The sequence below is a fragment of the Papilio polytes genome, unplaced genomic scaffold (assembly GCF_000836215.1).
Source record: "Papilio polytes unplaced genomic scaffold, Ppol_1.0 DF820711.1, whole genome shotgun sequence".
Lineage (NCBI taxonomy): Eukaryota > Metazoa > Arthropoda > Insecta > Lepidoptera > Papilionidae > Papilio > Papilio polytes.
The window spans coordinates 734,669-758,074 of record NW_013528493.1 but is presented as its reverse complement, the minus strand read 5'-3'; the positions used below and the strand labels follow the sequence as shown (position 1 = coordinate 758,074).

Genomic DNA, 23,406 nt, shown 5'->3' with positions numbered 1-23,406 from the left:
AACTTAGTAACTAAAAAACTTAATTTAAAAGCTCATTTTTCTAGTAACAATACCTTTTTAATTATAAAAACATTTTTGTAATAACTAAGTAATACGCAATAAAGCAATGTTATGTAATAAAAAAAACTTCCTTACAGATATGTATATACACAACAAACAATCGTCTCAGTTTTTTTCTTCCAAGAGATATAAATAATTCAGATGTTTCGATAAAAATAAAAAAAACTCATTGGCCAATTGTCAATACTTCGTTTCGGCAATGTATGAAAAATTAGTAAGATGCAGCTTTCAGATGTCAGGCGTAAATTCTTGTGGGTGAGTTAAGCGCTCTACGCATCTTTAATTTTTCACATCCGAAACCTACAGTTAAAACCTTATGTTTAGGTTTTTTTTTATAACTTAAGTTGGCAAACGAGCAAGCGGCCACCTGAATCCACTGAAATGGAAAGCGACCGCTGCCCATAAACATCCGCAATTGCAGATGCTTTGCCTACCCTTAATTGACGGAGGAGGAGACGCACATAAAGAGGAAATTTTTCCTTCCTATGCGTCTCCTCTACCATCAAAGCCACTTTTCCTTCCCATCCTTTCCTCTTAAGAAAGGGGTGGAAAAGGAAAGATACTAAAATTAGGAATCCGGCACCACACTCATCCGACAAACCGTTCACGCCTTTTTTCTGTAAGGTCGTGGTATTACACAGGGCAAGCCGGCCCATTCGTGCGAAGATGTTAAAGCGGGCTCTACCACTGTTAAAAACCTAAAACGTCAAATCCAAAACTATAAAACTATTTAAGTTTCGCTTACACAGTTACACAGCGGTCTTTAGATGCCGGGCTTCACATATCGAGTTTTAACATTATTGCAATATATATAATACATATATCTGTACATCTCTATCATAATATGATGTCTGAATTCCATAACTATAAATAGTTTTATCCAGTTTTGCCATCATAACAATAAAAAAAGGTAAAACGCATTATATAATAATTTTAATATTAAAAATAGCAGTCTGCTAGTGGGCAGTATTATGAAACATTTAGAAGAGTATTGCGTTGAAAACTCTAGACGCACTAATATCGTAAGCTTTTCCAAGACCTAGGACACCATGGAGACAACTGAAATTATTTTAATTTTTTTACATTATATATTATAATTAAAGTATAATTATATCTATATACGATGTATGTGTAAAATGATATGTGAAATTTCTAGCCACAAATTTAACAGGTAATTGTAATAAAACAGTTTATAACGTTACCAAATTCTTGGTCAGTAAGAAAAACAATAAGAGAATGTGACAAAAAGTGGGCGTAACGTGTGAACGCCACTAAAGTCGCGGCTAAGCTATCTCTGCATGCAAAAGACACCCACGAGCTAAGACAGCTGTTTGGGTCGCGAGCGTATGCCACCCCCGTTTCTCACGCATACTCTACATCTGCTTACACCTCGGTCTCGGACCCCTTCTTATAAACTTCATTACACAACAATAAAACTTGGCCTTATTATTTTTCTTCCCTAGCACTGATTTCATGTAACGGGACTCATTCGTCGCGACGGCACCGCGCGTGCTGTATGTCTCCGGCCCGCTGCCCTTACCTTATAATTGTCGATTTTGCGACTCGCGAAGTGTTGGACTTTTTTTTTGAACTTTAATCTTTCTGAAATGGAGGCAATGATGGACGATCAAGAGTCAAAATTAACATATATAAACGTACCAGGTTTGTAATATTTCCAAGTTTTTAAAACTTACACATTATTCGTATAAACTTAAGTAAATGAGTGTAAATGTTGCGTATTTTTATAGTGATATTAATTTTTGTAAAAATAAGAAAATTTTAGTGCGACGTAATTTAAAACCACTTTGCCATTTTTAACTCCCGTCAATTTTTTTTTCATTGTGCAATATAATTAATATCCAAAATAGCCAAGGTCATAAGACATAAAAGTGATAATTGTAGTGTCTTCGGAATGTACAGAATATCTGTAGGAATCCTAAACTACCACTCCTAGATATTTTCAATCTTGCAGCTGTTAACATTCGCGTTATCAAACTATTGAGAGTAATAAATAACTTTAAAGAAACTTGAACTTTCAGAATGTAACAAAACTGTAAGTTTCGATTATTTAAAAATGCTGTTTATGTGTTGTGTTAAAAATTACTAGCTTAGTCATAAAGATGTAAGAATAATACTTATCAAACACGTACGTACTTAGCTTACGAGTTTAAATTTTATTTTTACAGAGTTTCAGTTATTAAATTCAGGAGGTACTTTGATATTTGATCATTGTAATTACGTATGTAAATAATCAATCAAGAGATATATTAGATAACGATAAATAAGGAACAAGATAAGTGAATATCAAGTTATCCTGATTATTCATATTAACTCTTAATTCGACGAAGATTTCATTTTATTTCTTGGATATGAAATAAGCTAGTTCAGTGATTTTTTTTTCATTTAGTTGTTTGTTAGACTGGACAGTATCGAGTTAAGGGTTAAAACGACAAAAGTACGTTCGTTAAGTTCAATTTTACTCGTTAGGCATTTATGATAAATAGCCTCCACTTGATCAACATACCACCTAATGTAAAGATAGCTTAGTAAATGCCTATTCACTCCATTCGTGAACATCCTGACATCATATTTGGACGAAAAAAATGATGCAACAACTGGTTCCAATTCGTTGCGATGCCTACAATGAGAGATACTGCTTGCACTTCGTTTGAATACAATTTATTCCGATTAAAAAAATGTAATATTTCGTTATTACTAATTTTGGCCTAGCAAGATTTATAACTTACTAGCTTTTGCTAGCGACTCCATCCGCGCGGAATATTAAAAAAAAAATTAGTAGCCCAATTGTTCTGCAAATGTGCCAAATTTCAGCAAGTTCCGTAATTATTCATTCTCATTCTATGGCGCGATTGCCGATTGTCGATTGTTTCGCAGTCAATTCAACTGTTTAGTTGCACAAATAAAAATTGAGTAGTTGCACCTCACCGTATTAGCTTATAGGGATCAAAGCGCGACTAAACAATTGTCCAATAGTTTAGTTTAAGGTGTGCGCGCGCTCCACATAAATTCATTCCATCTTAACTTTGGCATTTAATATGTGTAAGTAAGAAGTAAGATGCATCTCATCCTCTTGTCCCAGGAATGAGTTACACCAAATTTGATTTATTAAAACAAAAAAAGTCAGTTTTATAGTTATAAAAATTCCCCTTTCTTACGTAATTCCCCTGATGTTAATACATTTACATGGAAAATTGGCTACCGCCCTGCTTTAAGAAAAGGGGAATTTCTAGAAAATCCTTAGGATTTCGCTGAAGAACAAAGGGAGGCGGCAACATCCTGTCCTTCAATAAATAATTATTATTTTGCGTCGCAATTCAATAACAAAACCTTATTATTGTTTTTAAGAAATATTTACTTCAACTATTGAAAAAATCCGATAAATATTGTAGTTAAGATTCTTGGAAATTACAATCGGAGGATGCGATATTAAATAACAAGCACAATACAAAAACAATGTAGTTATTACTAAAATTCATACGTATTTCTACAATGTGGAAGGATCTGGGACTTGTGTAAAACATTGTACCGACACAGACTGCTGATGATGATCACTATTATTAGGAGGGTTGTAAATTGTATTGTTTGATTGACTTACGATTATGTACTAGGTAATGCTCGCGGCTTCGTACTCGTACTTTTCTCGTTTTCCACTCGACTTCCCCGAATATTAAACACTTTTGATCACATTTAAAAGCGACTAAGAAATAGTAAACCCAACAATTACCCGTTTTATTTAATCAAGATTTTTTTATTCTAAGAAATACTTGCGACTTGCGCTTTTATAACACAACTTATATATATATGCAGGTAGCGCGCTATATTAGGTAGCGCGAAGTTACTAGCGAATGACATCTTTCTATTGCATAACTTAACATTAGGTGGAGATCGTGCGCAAGCGCAGGTTATTGCTTAGATTGTTATAAGACTCAAAATAATACATCTATTAAAACAAAAAATTTCGTTCGGCGGTACTTATAAAGAAGCACGACGGCGGTCTACACTTTCATCTATGGTCATCATTCATCTACGGTCGAATGTGTTCACAACTTACAGTAAAATGAAGGAATTGGGGTGACGCGTCACAACCAGTGCCTTTAGAGTTACTCGGGAATAAAACCCAACACAAGCACTGGCTAGGTATTGTAGTACCCTTGGTTCACGAATATCTAATAGGTATTTAAGTTCTCGTTGCTAAGTTCCATAAATTCTTAACCATCGATCAAATCCTTAACCGTATTATGATTAGGCGCATACGCAACTTTTCGCAACCGCAAGGCAGGTGGAGGCGATGCAGGCTTCAATCCAAGTCTAGAGTCGTTTGTTTCCATGGTACGGGGCGCAGGCAGTCGGTTGCGAAGCGTAGTGTCGGCTGGTTGTGTTCTGTGAGTGCATCCACTTGTGTCCAGTGCGTGTCCAATGTTTCCATGCAAGGTGCGGGGGCGGCGGGACCGGTCGACGGTCGCGCGCCCGACCTGCCGACCTTACGTACCGTTCACTGCACGCAACACGGTGCTCCTACCATCGAGTATATCCCAGGATCAGAAATGCAAAAGATAAATACAACACCTGTGCTATAATACGGCAAGAACTTACTGTGACACGGACTCTAATATTGATGCATCTTTATTTCAATTTCGGACATCGCCTTCGGGGATACGTATACTATGTACGTTTTTAATATAAGTAATATTATCTTTTTAACCGTACTGTAAGGTTTTTATTAATATCGCTGATAAATTTCAAAGCAAATTAATTCGATTCTAATAAGGATTACGTTGATATTTTTTATTTCCTATAATAATTGTTTTTTTTAAACTGTTTTATTCTTATCTTGTTCTTATATAAAGTATTACTAATATTATACCTATAAATGCGAAAGTTTAGATGGAAGTATGTGTTAGAGTTTTCAGCATAAACAGCTGGACGGACCTCAATAAAATTAGGCTAGATCCATAGTCTGGAAGAACACATCGGCTACTTACTTATTATGCTTTTTTTCTAATTCTAAGCGGACGGAATCGAGGACAAAACCTAGTTGTAAATTGCATGCAAAGATTTAATTCAGACTAATTATAAGATACCTTTAATATCACTTTCATGGATTTGACATCTATACTCTATACTACTTTTAATATAATAAAGCTTAAACAGACTTCTTTCTTACGTAGGATGTTACCAATCGCAGCATACTTGTAAATGATTTTTTTTCATAAAAAAACCTTATATTTACAACTCGCTTTAGGCTATATTTTCACGCTATTAAACTGAGGGGGTAAATAAATTGGAAAAAAACATCATTTGGGAAAAGGACAAAAACTAAACCCAATAGCAAAAAATGATTGCCATGGTAACGGTAATTGTTAGCCAATGTCAACAGCCTGCGTGTGCATTTGAATTTTGAAATTTGCAATTAATAGTTATAAAAATGCAAACATTTTTTTTTAATTCAACGCGAATGACGTCGCATGGGAACAGTTAATTTAGTATAGGTACCTAGATTATATTTATAAGCAGTACGAGCCTTAGAAACTTCTGCTATTCAAGGTCCGTGACGTTCACTTTAGAGTAACTAAAAAAATATACAGACATTACATCTTTCTTTCAACCTTATTTTTGTACTAGCTTTCGCCCGCGACTCCGTCTGCGTAGAATTAAAAAAGTGAGTAGCCTATGTGTTCTTCCAAACTATACTATGCAATTTCATCGAGATCCGTTCAGCCGTTTAGACTACAAACTCTTACAAACATCCATCCATCCATCTTAACTTTCCAATTAGAATATTAGTAAGAAGTAAGATATACACTTTTGATTAGAATTATGCGCTATTAAACTATGGTAACTACGAGTATATGAACGAGCTTGTAGACACGCGTAGTAGTAACTAATTTTTACTATTTAAATACCGTATTAGGGTGTTAAGGTATGGCAGTGTTTTTTATAATTAATTAATTGTTGTCTTTTTTTCAACACCACTTTATGGTTTATAGATCGTTATAATTATATCTTATCTCTACTTGGATAACCTATTATTTCATCGTATTGTGTTGTCTGTCGCTCCCAAAGTTAACGCAAATTTGGACCACCCTTACTCCATTTTGACAGCGCGGTTTAAAAAAAAATAGCCTATAATATGCCAATCTATGTCAGCTACCCTCTAGTGAAATCGGCCTAACCGTTTCGGAGATCACTGGGAACAAACGTGGACAGACAGACAGATAGAGACAAAATTTTTCTTAATGCGATTTTCGTTATCAGCAACTCAAATAGAACATCTTCCCGAAATCTGGATTTTTTTTTATATTTCAGACACTCCATTTTATTACATGTTTACATAGATAAGCGCGACAATTAGAACGTAATCCTAAGAAATGCATGGGCTACTTTATTTCGAAAAACATATAGATCCATAGAGTAATAGACTTCTTTTCGATTTCACATACCTCCTCGTTATAACTGCAACAATAGTGTTTTATATAAATCTATCCTAAGCATTGATCTCTAAAGAAAAAAATCCACAACGATAGATACGCCCAATGTATTATTATTGCTACAACAAAAACCCGTATACTTAAGTACCCAAAGAAAAAACATCTGGCACTCGTTTACCAAGCTCCAAAACTTAGGGGATCATCTTTATGACACTAGAGATCCTTCCGATTGGTCGAAATGTTTGTACGCATTACCAATAAGCAACAAGGGATAAGTATCGGCCATGAATGACAGATGCGCTAAAGGTGCATCTTGAACTGCCTTGAGATATAATGTATACACATTTGAACACAATAATCATGTATTAGAATGAGATACGTTTAAGTGCAAGTATTTATTGCTAGTTATTCTAGTTGTTGCCTGCGAACTGCGACTTCGCTCGTGTTGAAATATAAAACAAAAACATTAAGTGTTTATAACACCGTTGCTCGCGATTTCAGCCGCGTGAAATTAAAAAAAAAAAGTAAATATGTAACCTATATTACTCATTGATAACATAGCTTTTTAAAGGTGCAAGAATTTAAAAAATCGGTCCCGTATTTTTGAGAAATTTCAATACAGAAAAAATACAAATCTTTCCTCTTTATAATATCAGCATCGATGTATATATAGATAGAGACGTGATAATGTAGAAACACTAATTCTAGTAAATCTTAAGATTTGTCGATAAAACCTATAATTTACCAAATAGATAGTTATGATTGGTGAAAATCTGTAAAGTTACAAGATCTTGGTACATTTTGGGTAATCTCTTACCACCATTACACTTTGTATTTCTCAATACTAGGGTAGTCCAAACGCATGGTAAATATCGACAAACAGACGTCTTTTATGTTATTTTTTAAATGAAAAAAAAAAACATATACAATTTCAATGTCCTATATATTGCCTAAGTTATTTTTTTATGATGTATAAACTAGCGTATGTATAGTCCTTGGGATCCTAAGTAAGTGAAGATATTAAAATTACCATTTTGACATTCAACTTCGACATTTTTTTATATTCATGAAAAATAGAATTCTTAGAGAATAAGAACCATTAACTGAAATTGATGAGTTTAGAAACGAGATGTTGTTTCCATCAATTTTCGCCTATATTGACCTATTTACTAAGCATCAGTCAAACCAATTATGTTACATTGTGTAAGGGGAATTAATGTAGTGTGAAGTAAATTCTTAATACTTAATTTCGATTTCAGGTTGGAATCTACCAGTGGAGAGGCGAATCATCGGAGAGAGAAGCAGTGGAAACAATATGGCGGAGACGGCTTCCTTAACTAGCGGTCCGAAGTACCAGTACAAAAAGCGCCGACTTTCGCAACTGCTCGAAAAGCTGACGGTGCAAATACAGAATAACAATAATTACCCGCCTCGTTGGTCAATGCTAGCCCCTCCTTACTACGAATCTAAGATACAGGAAGACGCCCCACTCGATCTTTCCGTGAAATCGGAGCAGCCAAAGGTGGAAAAGGAGCCAGGCGGATATAGTTGCACCACTTGCGGCCAGACTTTCGCCCTTCATGATCGACTCGCCAAACACATCGCTTCTCGACACGCGGACAAAACTCCTGAATCAGCGCGCGCCTACGAGTGCGAGGTCTGTCGGCGGCGGTTCGCCCGCTCCGACATGCTGACACGACACGCCCGCCTACACACTGGCATCAAGCCCTACTCGTGCTCAGCGTGCGGGCAGGTATTCTCGCGCTCCGATCACCTGGCGACGCACCAACGTACGCACACCGGCGAGAAGCCGTACCGTTGCCCCGTCTGCCCGTACGCCGCCTGCAGGCGCGACATGATCACGCGTCACATGAGGACGCACTCGCGCCCGCACTGCCGCCCGCAGCCACGCACTCAACCCGCTGAAATCTAAACGACCCTTCAACACCCTCATACGAGCAATACTCAAACATACATTATATAGAGAACTAAATAGTTTATCGACTTTACAGTTTTTGTTTAACAAAATAGATGTAAGTTAAATTGACACACGTCAGTTTCAGTTTATTTAGTCACTTTTTATTAATTTAACTCCAATACAACATGTCCTTTATCTCTATGATTAGTTTACGTTTACCTCCAATATTTTCCAATGCGACTTTGGACCTCTATTTTTAGTAATAAGGGCTCGACTTAGTACACATGTCAGATTTCTATTATTAATTCGAAAGTGTTGCGAGTACGGTTTAATTGGGTTTTTGTTTTTACAATCGTAGGAGGAGTTTGGAGCGGACACGGCTAATATACCATGGGCGAGACCGACATATCACATTGCAACATGCAGAGCGTTAAAATAAATAAAAGTAAAGTTTTTAATTACTTACCGATCATGTATGCCGTTATGCGAATATAGACCTTTTTTCACATTTTTATGCCTGATGTGCGATGCGATGTGTCTGTAACATTTGTTTAAGCGTTAAATGAATAGCATTTTTAAATTTTAATGTTACATGTTAATATAACTATGAAGTGTTAATGATCACGGCTATGCGTTTAAGTTATTATTTGCTTTATGTACTGTAGGTATATTCTTTGCACAATGCTTACGTGTTATGTGTAAACAATTACGTATATCTAATGTATTTAATCATTAACCTGCCCATGTCCCTACGAAGGGCCGGCACAATATGTATAACTTTATCGCCTGTCATATCTGAATTCGCTCCTTAAGATCCTCCTTAACACAATCCATCCATACTTTATTCGGCCTCCCTCTACCTTTGTAGGGTACACATTTAATCTACATATATTCTATGTCTGTTCTGATGTATTTAATGCCACCGACAAATGATGTACACAGCGCCACCTATCTGCAACTAACCGCGGCAAATGGCAATTACAGATATTCTATATTGATATTCTATTAAGTATACTTCAATACTTTGTACAGGTGACACATCTTCAGCTGTCATTTGTTGTGCAGCCAACCAAGAATCTGGTGCTTGCAGACACTGATGGCAGTACAACTCCCAATGAAATGTGCCCTTTTCAAATCGCCGTAATGTAACACGTCTCTATATAAACTATTCGTTACATTTGATTAAAATATAGTAAAAAAAATAAATGACGGTGTAATCGATTTGTCGCTTAGAGAGTTTTCTTGTAAATATGTTATATAGAATCATGTAGCCTGTATATAGCTTTTTCCTATAACCTGCATACGATGGATGTAATTCGTCTGATGAGTATGCCTGCTGTAGGCTTAATTTTAGTCCACTTTCCTTTCTTTCCCTTTTTTGTAATTAAAATACGGGAAAGGGAAGCAAATTTTTCGCGAAAGGCGACGCTTAGGAATGGGAAATATCACAATTGTGCGTTCATTACTGCGACGATTAAAGTTATCTGCAATTGCGGATATTTATGGGCAACGGCAGATCGTCTGCTGTAGAACTTATAACGGTTTTTTAGATTTTCGAATTTCCCGACTAATACCCGAAATCCTTATAACGAAAGAAAATATCGTAATGCCTGCATATATCTGCGTAGAAATTCAAAGATATGCGTGAAGTCAATCATCTCGCACTGGGCTAGCGTGGTTTACGACCTAGTCACCCCTTAAAACTTAGGATAGACTCCGAGCCTTTCATTGGGGACGCATCACTATGTACTATGCACTAGTCACTTCGCTATTTCAGCGAATCCAAGTGGCAGATTGCTCGTTTAGCACCCCATATTATAAACGAGTGTATAAAATTGCAATGTATTATTGCTATTAGAGAAACAAGACTCGCGACTGTTGAGGAGTTTTATAACGTAATTTCTTGGATACAAATATTATTTTACAAAAGCATCACATAAAATGCACGTAGGAAAAAGCTGTTTGGGTTTCAGACTTTATTGATTTTATATCTACAATAGTCCTTACCGTGAATTGCGTAGGCACTAGGCTAGGGTGAAGGTCGACATAAATAGATTGCACAATCTGCATTATAAATATGAAAAAAAAATATGTAAAGTCTACTGTGAAAATCATCACCATCTCTGCATGTGAAATAATGAATTATTAATATTTCTCGAAAACTCACTGTAAGCTATAAAGCCAGCTACAGACGCTCAGCTCTGACAATTGAACTGTCGACCTGTTCACTTAAAAACTTGGACTGTATAGTTCGACTGTTCAGAAAGAACTGAGCGTCAGTAGTGAGTTTAAATCTAAATTGACTTGTATTGTCGAAAATATATAATGATGTTTTGATTATCTGTAAAAAGAGCTTCACTTTAATGTTAAATTTAATAAATACTTTTGTTTAGTAGTAGTAGTAGAAAACAGTTGTTAGCAGTTATTAGAATCGACGAAATGTTTATATATATGTTTTTATAAGATAAATGTTTGAAAAGCAGGTGACTTTTTCAAAGTTTTTATCAGTTCCGTGCATTTTGATAGTTAATGGAATGTTACTTTATCTTACGGTTTAAATATTTTTTAAGAGTAAATTAGTGTCCTTGTAGTGTCGTAACTGTACAGTCAGTCTGGCTTATTTAATTTATTTAATTTATTTGATGTGTTATATCTATATGAATGTAATGTATAAGGAGCTCTTCAGTTATATTATGCATGTTAATTGAAATTAATTTATACAAGAATTGTGTTTATATATTTAAGATTTTTTTTAATACTGTGATAATTTTGTGTTTCAATAAAGCCATGTTGCAACAATTTACTATTATTATTAAAAATAAATTTAATACCCGTATTAAAAACGTCACAAATTATACCTTACCTTATCTTTCCGAAAAGCCATACCAACAGACCAAGTGTGGTAAAACTCCGTTTCTTTCAAACATTACTTTGTCCTTGACCATTATTAATAAGTTTGATTTATTAATTACAAGGTTTTACTCATGACATCGTGCGCGCGGTATTTAAAAAAATCTGCTGCAAATATACATAGCTGTCTTACTCAGTTTTAATGTAGCAAAATAAATTTGAAATTGGTCCGGTAGTTTTTGAGTTTGTTCGTTACAAATAAAAATACAAGTCCTTCCCATTTTAAGACTGCTGCACATTTGAACATTCTATCAGAAAATATGTGAGACATACATAGAAAATAATAAATGCAAAAGTTTAATAGACGGATGAACATGAACAACAAAAAATAAACTGATTAGGTTATAAAATTGTTTATATTATTTGTCATGTTCATTTATCACATAAACAATACGTAACGATAGTTTTAGATCATTTTAAATTGAGTCGAAAAAAAAAAGTTCACAACCTACGAGTATTTCTCGTCCACATAGTCTTAAAAGAATTTACAAACTAATCAACTTAAAAGTTATATAAATGGATAGGACGCTGCTTGGAAATAATAGCTTTTGTCTTGTTCCGCCTTAAAAGCGCGTGTTTATGTGACTGATATTTAATTATATCCCTATTAATAACTTGAATCCTCTCCACCAGTACGAACCTGTACTAAATACTACCGTCAGTCGCAAAATGGCGCAAATCAAATACATAGTTACAAAATCCCAAATGTTGTAGTCAGTACAAGTTGATTGCTTGAAACGGAATAGTCATAACCGGCTCATACTTGACCAGTACAGTTAGAGTTTCGCGACTATACGACAGTCGTAGATTCAAAGAAATTCAAAAATATATACCAGGACGCATAGTTCTCACTTCACTTTAGACATTTTTCAATTCATCTTCACTAACACTATCTATTAATTAATAGGTCCCTCAAAACCACATGTCAATAGAATGAATTGTATTTTATTTAATTGCCAATAGGTGTCACTAAGTCTTATTTAAATATGGTTATTTTTTATTTTGACACTGTTTAGTTTTTTTTATAACAAAAGATGGAGCTTTTAATATTTTTGTAAAATGTTGGCGTCTTACATGGTACCTTTCAAAGAAGTTACCGGTGAAAAATATTGTTCACTTTGTCTAATCTATATATAGCTTAAATGTCTATGCTTAGATTACATGGTTGCGCTGGCGCCAGTTAGGGTTCACACTGTGCCAATTGATTGATAGTCCAGTTTTAGAGTGTTACTGATTACTTTACTGTCCAAATGTGAACAGCGCATATAAGTTTTTAAAAACATTTATTTTTATCTGGCAACATTTTCTCTTCGTCTATGCTTGACCTACTTTATACTTGACGTTTTGTTTAGAGATGTCCGTAGACGGTATTTTCTCCAACGAAAAAATACTTTCTGATTTGGCTTGGATCAACAAACTAGTTGACTCAGCTTAATGTTATTTATTAAATTGTTTTTTAATATTGCTCATTAATTAATGTTTAATGCGGGAAAAGGAAAAATATCGAAAGAAGGACGCCATACTTATGAAACTATAGATACTAAGTATTTATAAAATTAAATGTCGAAAAACAAGCAGACATTTAATCTTTAACAGGTGAGTCAAATCAATAATCTAATAATGCTGCACTAATCCAAAATCTAAACCATAGACAAAGTGCTCTTTAGTCAAAACTCAAAAATATCAAACAACTGAGAAACCCTTTTCTCGCATAACTATAATATTATTTTTCCTATTTATAATTTTCGCTCGAATAAATGTAAAGACAGGTCCAACGAAATTAATAAACGGTTGATAAATTGCAAGATGATCAATGGATGATTCAACAAAGTCGTTGATCATTGCTTCGACGCCCATCACTACTGTCGTTAGTCGTCACGTCCTTTCGTTACCTCACTTCTTCGTAGTTCTCGCGTCTGCCATCCGCCATTTCGGCGTGACTGTCGCATAATAGATTGATTATGACGCCCTCATTTGGCTCTTGTTGAAAATATTGTAGCGCCACTGCATAGTGTAATTTCAGGTACAAACTTAATTACCAATTTATTGATTTTAGATACTTTTTTGACATTCGTTAGTTTTAGTTTAGTGTTTTTTCACTCTACGTTCGATTTGTGGCTTATGCTATTTTAATAGTCTGGGCTTCATGAAATTTAAGTGTCGTGCACTTATTCCCATTTTTTCCATCTAAGTAAATTTACAGATGGATATGATTTTATAACAGTTATTCCACGTGTTTATGTTAGTTCAAAGTATGAATTATCGATACAGAAACCGAGTGAAATGTGAAAACTACGAAAAAAACTCTTGACGGTATTGACGACAGCGCCGTCTGTGAATGTTTTCATCTATTCGTTTTAGATTGGCGGTATTTTCTGTAAACCTGTGTACAAGTCATTTTTAAGGTAAAACTGTTTTCTAATTGAAATAAAAGGCTTATTTCTTGGACCAACATAAAGTGAACTTATATAAAATGGCGGACGTAGTTAGATTTACTTTCATGAATAAAATGCATTGATTATTTAGTTTTGTCTTTATGGTGGCAAATCTAACCATGGAAATTTTCCTAAAATTAAATCTCGCTTCATTATTGTGAAAATGTGCTAATATCATAACTGTAAAATTTTTGGACATTTTTCTCAACAAGCAACTTATAAATTACCATCTTTTTGTTTCTTTATCTTAATCTTTAAATAGATATAAATTAATAATTTAAACATAAACATAACTAAAAATTGTATTATCTTGTCAGATTGACAAAAGACAAAGTTATACATTGACACTCAATCTATTTGTAAAAGAACAAAAATCATCTCCAAGGTAAATCAAGAACTAAAGTGACTAACATGTTACAGTGTTGATACCTCACTGAGTTATTTAAAGTTGTTAATATTTAACATTTTTTGATTTGCAGCCATGTCTATACCGGAGCCATCCGAGAGAAAGACTCTGCTGCAGTCTTTTATAAACAGCTTTAACCAACAAGAAGTAGAAGTTGCTACTATGCCAGGTATTTATATAATTTATACCAAAATTATTTTGATGTAGACAACAATTGATAGAAATATGTCATGGTTTCTCTAAACCCTATTTCTTCAACTCATGAACTCGCAATATTGTTTCTTGCCATCATACACACCAATAACAGTCATATTACTAATCCTGGGTTAAACTTTCAGCTGTTTGAACTATTTTTTGTTATTTCAAGAAATATATATAGTATATCTCAAAAAAAAAAAAACTCAACCTCGACAGTTATTGTTGAATTTAATACTGTTAAACAGAAAGAGAATGTCTTAAAGTACGTAAAAAAATTCAATAAGGATAACATTACCAATAAATTAAATTCTAACCATCTAAAATGCAAGGGCCAAAAAGGCCCATTTATTTCTCTGAAAACTTATCTTCGAAGATAAAACGCCAATTTTACTTATCGCGAGAATTTGTCGCCAAAGAAAAATTTAAGTTTTGCTGGACGACACATGGAAAAGTATTTCTAAGAAAAGATGAAGGAACTCCGCTGTATCGTATTGATTCGGAAGACCTCAATAAGCTAGAACCACAAAAATGACTATGTTCATGGCCTGTAAATGTATACCTTGATAAAATGTTTTATGTTCATAATCGCGTTTGTAAAGAATTGTATTGTATACCTATGTACTTTGTATTACTTGATTACCCATACAAAATGCATAAATTAATTCACTTACTGTCTAATCTCACACTAACACAAAAGAATCACAACTCACCTAAGTATCACTGCACTAATTTACAAATCAAACAATGTAAACATTTCTCTTATATTGCTCAACCACTACGTAATAAGAATAAGTCTATTTTTTATAATACTGATGCACTACATAATATTTTCACAAAACACTATTACTACCCTCATCATACATACCAACAAATAACAACAATAAATGTTATTCTCCATGGAAAAGTGTCCAATTAAGCTTTATAAATAAAATTCAATTTTCTAGATAAATCTATAACTAATGATTTAGACAAAATACACACGCACGTTGAAGTATCTCGGATTAACACTCGACGAAAACCTTAGTTGGAAAAAGCATATAAGTGGGGTGGCAAGCCGTATTAGAAGTTTCATATTTATTTTTAGAAAACTGTGAAATGCTGCCGACCTCAACCTGCTACTAAATACATACATCGCCCTCTGTCAGTGCCTAGTTAATTACTGTATATGTGCATGGGGAGGTGTGTCGAAAAATTGTCTTATCGAGGCTGAGCGTGCGCAGAGAGTTGTTCTAAAGCTATACCAAATAACCAAAATGTTGAGCATACGGAAGACCTACATATTTGAAAGCATCAAACGTCCACATATAAATAGCAACAGTATGCCAATAACACAAATAATTAAAACAAAAAATTAACCAAATAAAATAAAAAATTAATTAGTTCAAAAATAGTGAGACCTTATAACAATTTTGGCACACACATCCCAGTACACTGGCATGTGTCTCAAACTTGACAACTGAGATGATACCAGTGTTAGTTTCATAACATCTTGTCTATTGACATGTATTTTTATGTCTTTGCGAATGGGTAAAACAATAAGAATGTAATATGTGGTAACATTTTGATAGGTAACACAGTTGAGGAAGTGGCTGATACAGGGGTGGCATACTTTGTGGATGAAGAAGGACGCTATTACTATCAGCCTGCTGACGATGACCAGAACATAGTATCTTTACCAATGGTTACTGAAGACACTGTTGAGGTAGGTTGTAGGATTTTTAATCTATGATTTTGATATAACCAGTAAAGTATTTTGATATTATAATATCTAGATAAACTCATTTACATGTAATACTGTAATATTAAAGAGTATTTTGGTGGCTGTTTGATAGATCTCCTATTTTTCTGTCCAGAGTATGTAAATTGTTGAATAGATAAAATAATTCTAATAATATCATCTCAGGCCATGCAAGAGGACGACGATGAAGAAGAAGAAGAGGAAGCGGAACCTGCAATCATGACAGAATATAAAGAGTTCCAGACAGTAACACTGATGCCCTCGGAAAATGGCTCGGGTGGATTGAGCTATGTGCTTGTTGTTCAGGAAGACCCAAAGCAAGTTGTTAACATCAACATTCAGGTAAATTAGATAATATTTAAGATTAGTATATAAAGTTTACATAATTCTTTTGAAGTAAGACATTAGCAATAGCGTAATTTACTAAAATTTATTTTAGAATGAAAAGAATTCTGAGGATGTGTATAACTTCGAAGAAGAAGATGAAGAGGGTGGTCAAGAGGGCAGCGATGATGACAATAACAAAAGTAGTGTAGCAACAAGAAGCAAGCACTCGAAATACGTACGCCCACGGTTCACCTGTAATTTTTGCTCATACACCAGCCATAGACGGTTAGTTAAAATTGTTTTATCTATATTTATTAATTTGATCAACTAAGAATAGATTTACATACATATTTTTATTTATTTATTAATAACCACTCAGCACACTTGCTGCTCTTCTGTAATAATTGAAAATAGATGATGTTTGCCACTATCATTTTAATATTACTGTAACCAAATGGTTATAACCAGCCACAACCAAAATAAAAAGGTTTGAGATTTTGCTAACAAAAGGTAGGTTTTATTTTTATGCAGCCAATTTTTCCTGGTTCCCCCTTTACACCATTTCATAACAAAGTAAGAATCTGATGGTAAAAAGGGTGGATGAAAGTATATTTCTTTTGGCATAAGTGAAGTTAGGCAATGCATTTTCAATTCATTTAGACATGTAACAATCATCTTTTTTCATCAGGTGAAACATTTGCTGGTTTTACTTTCTCTATGTATGTAGTTTGTTTTAGATGACAGTAATTGAATTTGGTTTTAGATACTTGCTGCTGAGACATATGAAATCTCACTCGGAGGACCGGCCACACAAGTGTGAAGTTTGTGAGCGAGGTTTTAAAACCATTGCCTCGCTTCAGAATCACGTGAATATGCACAATGGTGTTAAACCACATGTTTGCAAGTACTGCAATAGTCCTTTTACTACCTCAGGTATGCTTTATATTATTATTTATTATTAACTTAGACAAAGTTAATGAAGTCCTATACATTAAATGTTGTGTAGTATGAATTGAAGTTAATCAGAATTATTATATTCTAGGGGAGTTGGTACGCCATATCAGATACAAACATACACATGAAAAACCCCACAAATGTACCGAATGTGATTATGCTTCGGTGGAATTGTCAAAATTGCGGCGGCACGTCCGCTGCCACACTGGGGAGCGTCCATATCAGGTATGAAAGACGTTTTTAGAGAACATATATTTAAGTACATTATTATAGCCTCTTTTCTAGTGAGAGATAAATACTGTTATATTTTATTTCGTCATTAAAAAGCTAAGCTTATTAATACATGAGAATTAAATAATATAACAGCATAGATTTATATGGATTTTTATTAGAGTTTTTTTATAGTCGAAACGGCTGAATGGATCTCTATGAAATCTGGCGTAGAGGTACAGGATAGTCGGAAGAACTCATAGCTTACTCTTTTTGTTTTGTTTTTTAAATTCCAATGTGTGTATTTAAAGTAAACATATTATTTTCTATTAGTGTCCACACTGCACATATGCTTCTCCGGATACTTTCAAATTGAAACGCCACCTGCGAACTCACACCGGAGAAAAACCATACAAATGCGATTATTGCAATTTGTGCTTCACCCAATCCAACTCATTGAAAGCACACAAACTTATACACAATGGTAAGTGTTTTAACAACATTTAAATGTAAATTAAAATCTTGTTTCATTTTATGTTAAATGCTTATATTTTTGTCAGTGTCCGAAAAGCCGGTGTATGCATGTGAGTTGTGCCCAACAAAATGCGGCCGCAAAACCGATCTTCGTATCCACATTCAAAAACTACACACTTCGGATAAGCCTCTGAAATGCAAGATATGTGCAAAAACCTTTCCTGATCGCTATTCCTGCAAAGTGCATTATAAGGTATGTTTAATGTATGAGTTGAAGCGAGCACAGCTGTGTGAATATCAATTGAAGGTTGTCTCGGCCTACCTCAGTCTATCAATCATTTATTGGATCTAGATTTAAATAAAATGGCCTAATGTTTGTCATTTTTAATATAATGAAGTGGAAATTCCTCTATGATTTGTTCGGTAATTACCTACTGGCAAATGCATATCATTCATCACTTTAAGCTCTTAATTTATTGATAAAAGAAATATTAATTTTCCGAGTATTTTTTAGATGTTGTTATGATTTTATTAAATGTTCCTAATATGTTTGAATAAATAATATGATGAATAATTGCTGTGTAAGAGACTAAATGTACAAAATTATCTTAATAATGTTATAAATGCGAAAGTTTTGATGTGCAATTTAACGAGTTTTGATGAAATTTGGCATAGATTTAAATCATAGTGTGGAAGAACACATAGACTTTTTTTTGTATTCCGGTTATAGTCAGCTAGCAGTTAATAAAAAATTACTTTTTAGACGCATGAGGGAGAGAAATGTTTCAAGTGTGAAATATGCATGTATGCCTCGACAACGATCCGACGGCTGAAGTCTCACATGCTGAAACACACCAACGAGAAACCATTCGTCTGTGATCAATGTGATCAAAAATTCAGGTGATTTGTCATAATAAATAACTCATATGTTATTAATGATATATATAACTAAAGAGATATAAGTAATAATGTTCATGTTTATGCCTCTTAATGTATCGACATAATGAAACGCCGGTACTTAGCTTCATGATTGGTTAATTACTTTGTTACATTTTGGTTGTAATAAGAATGAATAGATCAGCGCGAGATACGATACATGACCGCGCAGATTGACAGACGAAGTGCAAGGGAGTGAATGAATGTACAATAGGGATGTCCGTGTGACGCTGTTGCTAGTGATGTCCATAGTCGATCTTTAGGGATCCATATGAAGGTGACATAGGCGCCAACAGTTCATTTGTCCAAAAGCAATTGATAAGTAACAAATGAATTTTTACAATAATATTGTAATTGTCATAAGGACTTCACTGTTGTACTCATATTACACGTCCAAAGGAGTACTAATTGTTGTTACTTTGTAAAGGTTTTTCTTTTAATTAATTACAATTTATCAATAAACACTGGTGGAATAATTAAATGATTTTCTAGGCAAAAACAGCTACTGCGAAGACATCAAAACTTGTATCATAACCCAGAGTATGTACCGAAACCTCCAAAGGAGAAGACGCACACTTGCCATGAGTGTCACCGCACATTCGCTCACAAGGGGAACCTGATCAGACACCTTGCAGTCCATGACCCGGAGTCTGGCCATCATGAGAGAGTCCTTGCGCTCAAACTTGGCCGTCAGAAGAAAGCTAAACGAGTCGATGGACGTCTTAAGGTAAGCAGTATTATAACTTCACCTACTTGACTTTCTATTCTGTTTATTTTTGTAAAGTATATATATTTCATTAATAAAATAAAACATTAACACACTTTGTATGGTATAAGTAATCACAGCATGTTTTTGAATAATTCTCACGACAGTCTAAAGGCTATATACATTTATGCTATTTAATTTAGACTTAGAAATTGGAGGGAATTTCTAAGCGAGAAAGGGATAAAAACTAAAAGCAATAAGGAAGCAAGATTGTCAACAAAGAACAAGTCTTTATTGTCATTTGTGCCTTAAATTTTTGACATTTTCAAATGTTAACAATAAAATGAAGTTTTTATAATTTAATGGAGATGGATTCGCCCGAAAACAGTTAGTTTTATAACAAATTATTTCCAGGAAATATGTGAAGATGACTCGGATAGTGAGGAAAATGAACAGAACAGTGAAATTATGGACTCGAGCGGTAAGAAGTTGCAGAGTGAGTATGTGACAGTTACTGATGGTGACAATCAGCAGTACGTGGTGTTAGAAGTTATACACCTCGAGGATGGCACTGAGCAGCAAGTCACCGTTATGGCCCCTGAATACATTGAAGAGGATGAACAAGGTAAGCACAAAGTATATATTATTAAATGTATTAGTATTTTATTACTTAGGAAAAAACAAAAATTCAGCCATATAAAACATTTAACTTATTAAAATTTAACTTAGAACATTATACCATGTTAATTAAAAAACACGGCTTAACTCACGTGGTTAACTGGTCGGTGCTTATACCGAATTTTAACTAATATTATAAATGCGAAACATTAGATGGATAGATGTTCTTTAGAGTTTGTAGCTTTTGTAGCTTAAACTTCTAAATGGTTCTGGATTAAATTTGGCATAACTGTAGAAGATACTCTGGGAACATATAGGCTATTTGCTTTTGTTTTTCAATTCAACGTGGACGAAGTTGCGGGCCAAAGTTAGTATCATATAAAACATACTACTGATCTCGCATCAATCGAAATTAGACCGTCGTGCTAATGTAATAGCTAACATTTGGATTGATGGATGTTTTTACATATTATATGAAAAGGATGGAAAGGGATAGTTGATTTGTTGGTGGAGGAGACACAAAGGAAGGGGAAATATCCTCTTTATGTGCGTCTTCTCTGTTGATTAAGGGTTGGCAACGTATCTGCAAATGCAGATGTATATGGGCAGCGATTGTCTCGCTTTCTCGGCGCATACAGCTGGTCGCACGCTCGTTTACCACCTTGTAATAAAAAAAAAATTATACAGTTGAGCATAGTTTAGAAGAACATTTAGGCTACTTACTTTTATTATAAAAACGTGTGGACAAAGTAGTAGTTTATATCATTTTCAGTTGAGGAGGAGGAGGAGGAGGAGGAAGAAGAGGAGGAGAATGATGATGATTCAGAAGACACAAAGAAAAATCAAATACTGCTTTTGCATGAACAAGAAAAACAAAGAACATTGGAGAGAACATTTAAGTTGGAGAATGATGTCGACACGTGTTTTGGATTTGATGTAAGATAATAACTTTATTTTATACAAATCTTACTAATTCTATAAATATGAAACTTTAAATGGATGTATGAATGGATGGATGTTTTTAAGAGTTTATAATCTAAACGTCTGAACATTCTCTATGAAATTTGGTATAGATGTAGAGGATAGTTTGGAAGAACATAATCTACTTACTTTTGTTTTTTCTTGATACCACGGACGGAGTTGCGTGAGAAAGTTAGTATGTAATGTTCATAAAGAAATGAAATCAATACACCATCTTCTTGTGATTTTTTTGCACATAATTTATGTAAATAATATTTTCAGGAGGAAGATGTCGACGACGCTGAAGATGAAGTTTCTTACGAAGACAAGGCGCTTATAGACTTAGTTTAGAGAAATATATATTAGATTTTAATGTATATCATATTAAAAACACGACATCATCGCATCGTATCAACAATTACGACTCAACCAATGATATAAATAGAATAGATATTTTAATATTAGAATTGGTATTGTTGCCAGATTTAGTTACTTTTTTTAATAATTCGACGAAATGACAAATGCTACATACACTTTTAATTCCTGCTATTACCATGTCTGTTTATATAAACATGAATGAGTTCTGTAACACTAAAAGTCTTAGACGGCCGCCATTACAAGGCGGATTACACATTGACACGTTTTATTTCTGTTGCGTTTTATCTCAGAAAAAAATGGTAAACAGTGAATAAGTAATGTTTTACATTTCCATAAACAAATTCAAAAATATTCCCCCCGACGTTAGTCGCGGTGACGCGCTGGTGTAGACCGGCTGAACGTAAAGTTTGTGTTGAAAAAGTTGTTTTTGTGCTTCAAATTTTACAGAACAAGGTAAATTATTCTCATTTTATTTAATGTATTTACTGTTTTTAGCTATTCTACTTAAATAATATCGGTTATAATCATAACTTTGTTGAAATCAACGCACTCAACTACGCGATAATGAATTGATTTACCTTCTGAGATGTTCAGCATCTTTTTAAATAGTTTATTCAAATAAATACTTCATTGTTTTAGAATGACCAATCTTCTTAGCAATTTTATATATGTTTTTTAACGTTTGACGCCTAAACTACTGAACGGATTTCCATAAAATTAAACGTAGATGTAAAAGAACGCAAAAGCCACTTGCTTTTGTTATTTTATTTTGTATTATTATTTTTTAAAAAGGTCGGCAAAGCAATAATGTTGAGTGGAGAGCCAGCCCGTGCAGACGTACGCAGCTGAAACGGTTTTTTTATTCGATTTGGAAATGGATTAGGTTATCTTTACATAAATTGAACATGTGCATATATTACATGCTGTTACCCGCGACACCGTCCGCACGGGATTAAATATGCTCTACATCTAAGCCAAATATCAGTGAGATCCGTTCAGCCGCTTAGAGATACATTTTAACAAACTTCCTTATTTATAATTTTTATCCGACGAATGCAATAACAATGTTATTTTAATATAGTAATGAAATTAATTATATTTTAAAAATACCATAATAGCGTTTTACATAAAAATTTACGTTTCCTTATTACTGAAACAGACTTAGCTCAAAGTTAGTCATTATTTCAATTTTCATAATTTATTCATCCCGTCATAGTAAAACTTCATATTCATTTAGGTTAGTATAACTAGTGTAAATATTTTGTTGTGTCAGTTTAAAGTTCGCATGATAGTATTAGAAACTAGTAATAAAATGTAAAATAGCTCTATTTTTATGTTTTAACATGATATTTCTCCAAATTGTTTCAACATTTTTGTGTTGTAAATATTCTTCGAAATTTACATTCGACAAAGTTTGTTTGATTTTAATACATTTAAATTATGGCTTTATACAGAGTTTTAGAATTCGGTGAAACATGTTATGGAATAGAATAGAATTATTTATTATAGTTTGCATTTCTTCGACTATAAAATATATTACAATTTCTTATTATCCTTCAGTTTTTACATTTGTTTTCGCCACGCATCTGTATGCTAATATCAGGGAGTGCACAAATAGCTTTTATTAGACAATCCATTCTTACACTTATGTTTTACATAAACTATTTTAATGTAAATATCTTAAAATTATGTTAACTGTATATTTACATTGTAGTCTAGTATGTAATTA

At 33.8% G+C, this 23,406-nt stretch overlaps 2 protein-coding genes across 4 annotated transcripts; both read left to right on the top strand.

Moving 5' to 3' along the window:
• Nucleotides 1–1,586: 1,586 nt before the first annotated feature.
• On the top strand, nt 1,587–10,279 carry LOC106110249 (zinc finger and SCAN domain-containing protein 2-like). Of its 2 annotated transcripts, none has more exons than XM_013292001.1 (2): nt 1,587–1,722; nt 7,769–10,279. In XM_013292001.1, the coding sequence occupies exons 1-2, from the start codon at nt 1,668–1,670 to the stop codon at nt 8,440–8,442; spliced, it is 729 nt and encodes a 242-aa protein (XP_013147455.1). In that variant the 5' UTR covers nt 1,587–1,667; the 3' UTR covers nt 8,443–10,279. The 2 variants fall into 2 exon arrangements, with proteins under 2 accessions (XP_013147455.1, XP_013147456.1); XM_013292002.1 differs by lacking the exon at nt 1,587–1,722 and adding an exon at nt 4,417–4,747.
• A 2,931-nt stretch (nt 10,280–13,210) lies between these two features.
• On the top strand, nt 13,211–22,683 carry LOC106110247 (transcriptional repressor CTCF-like). 2 transcript variants are annotated; one of them, XM_013292000.1, is made up of 15 exons: nt 13,211–13,360; nt 13,609–13,742; nt 14,252–14,347; nt 15,945–16,078; nt 16,280–16,456; nt 16,554–16,726; nt 17,205–17,374; nt 17,484–17,620; nt 17,939–18,089; nt 18,166–18,332; nt 18,843–18,979; nt 19,508–19,742; nt 20,136–20,346; nt 21,112–21,275; nt 21,582–22,683. In XM_013292000.1, exons 3-15 carry the CDS (start codon nt 14,254–14,256, stop codon nt 21,648–21,650), a joined length of 2,019 nt encoding a protein of 672 aa, XP_013147454.1. In that variant the 5' UTR covers nt 13,211–13,360; nt 13,609–13,742; nt 14,252–14,253; the 3' UTR covers nt 21,651–22,683. The 2 variants fall into 2 exon arrangements, with proteins under 2 accessions (XP_013147454.1, XP_013147453.1); XM_013291999.1 differs by lacking the exon at nt 13,609–13,742.
• Nucleotides 22,684–23,406: the final 723 nt, after the last annotated feature.

What these genes read in the sequence shown, in the direction of transcription:
- LOC106110249 (XM_013292001.1), top strand. Translation starts at nt 1,668, where the DNA reads ATGGAGGCAATGATGGACGATCAAGAGTCAAAATTAACATATATAAAC. An exon ending in AACATATATAAACGTACCAG is followed by an intron (nt 1,723 to 7,768) that starts GTTTGTAATATT and finishes TTTCGATTTCAG; the next exon opens with GTTGGAATCTACCAGTGGAG.
- LOC106110247 (XM_013291999.1), top strand. Translation starts at nt 14,254, where the DNA reads ATGTCTATACCGGAGCCATCCGAGAGAAAGACTCTGCTGCAGTCTTTT. An exon ending in TCATACACCAGCCATAGACG is followed by an intron (nt 16,727 to 17,204) that starts GTTAGTTAAAAT and finishes ATTTGGTTTTAG; the next exon opens with ATACTTGCTGCTGAGACATA. An exon ending in CAATGTGATCAAAAATTCAG is followed by an intron (nt 18,980 to 19,507) that starts GTGATTTGTCAT and finishes ATGATTTTCTAG; the next exon opens with GCAAAAACAGCTACTGCGAA.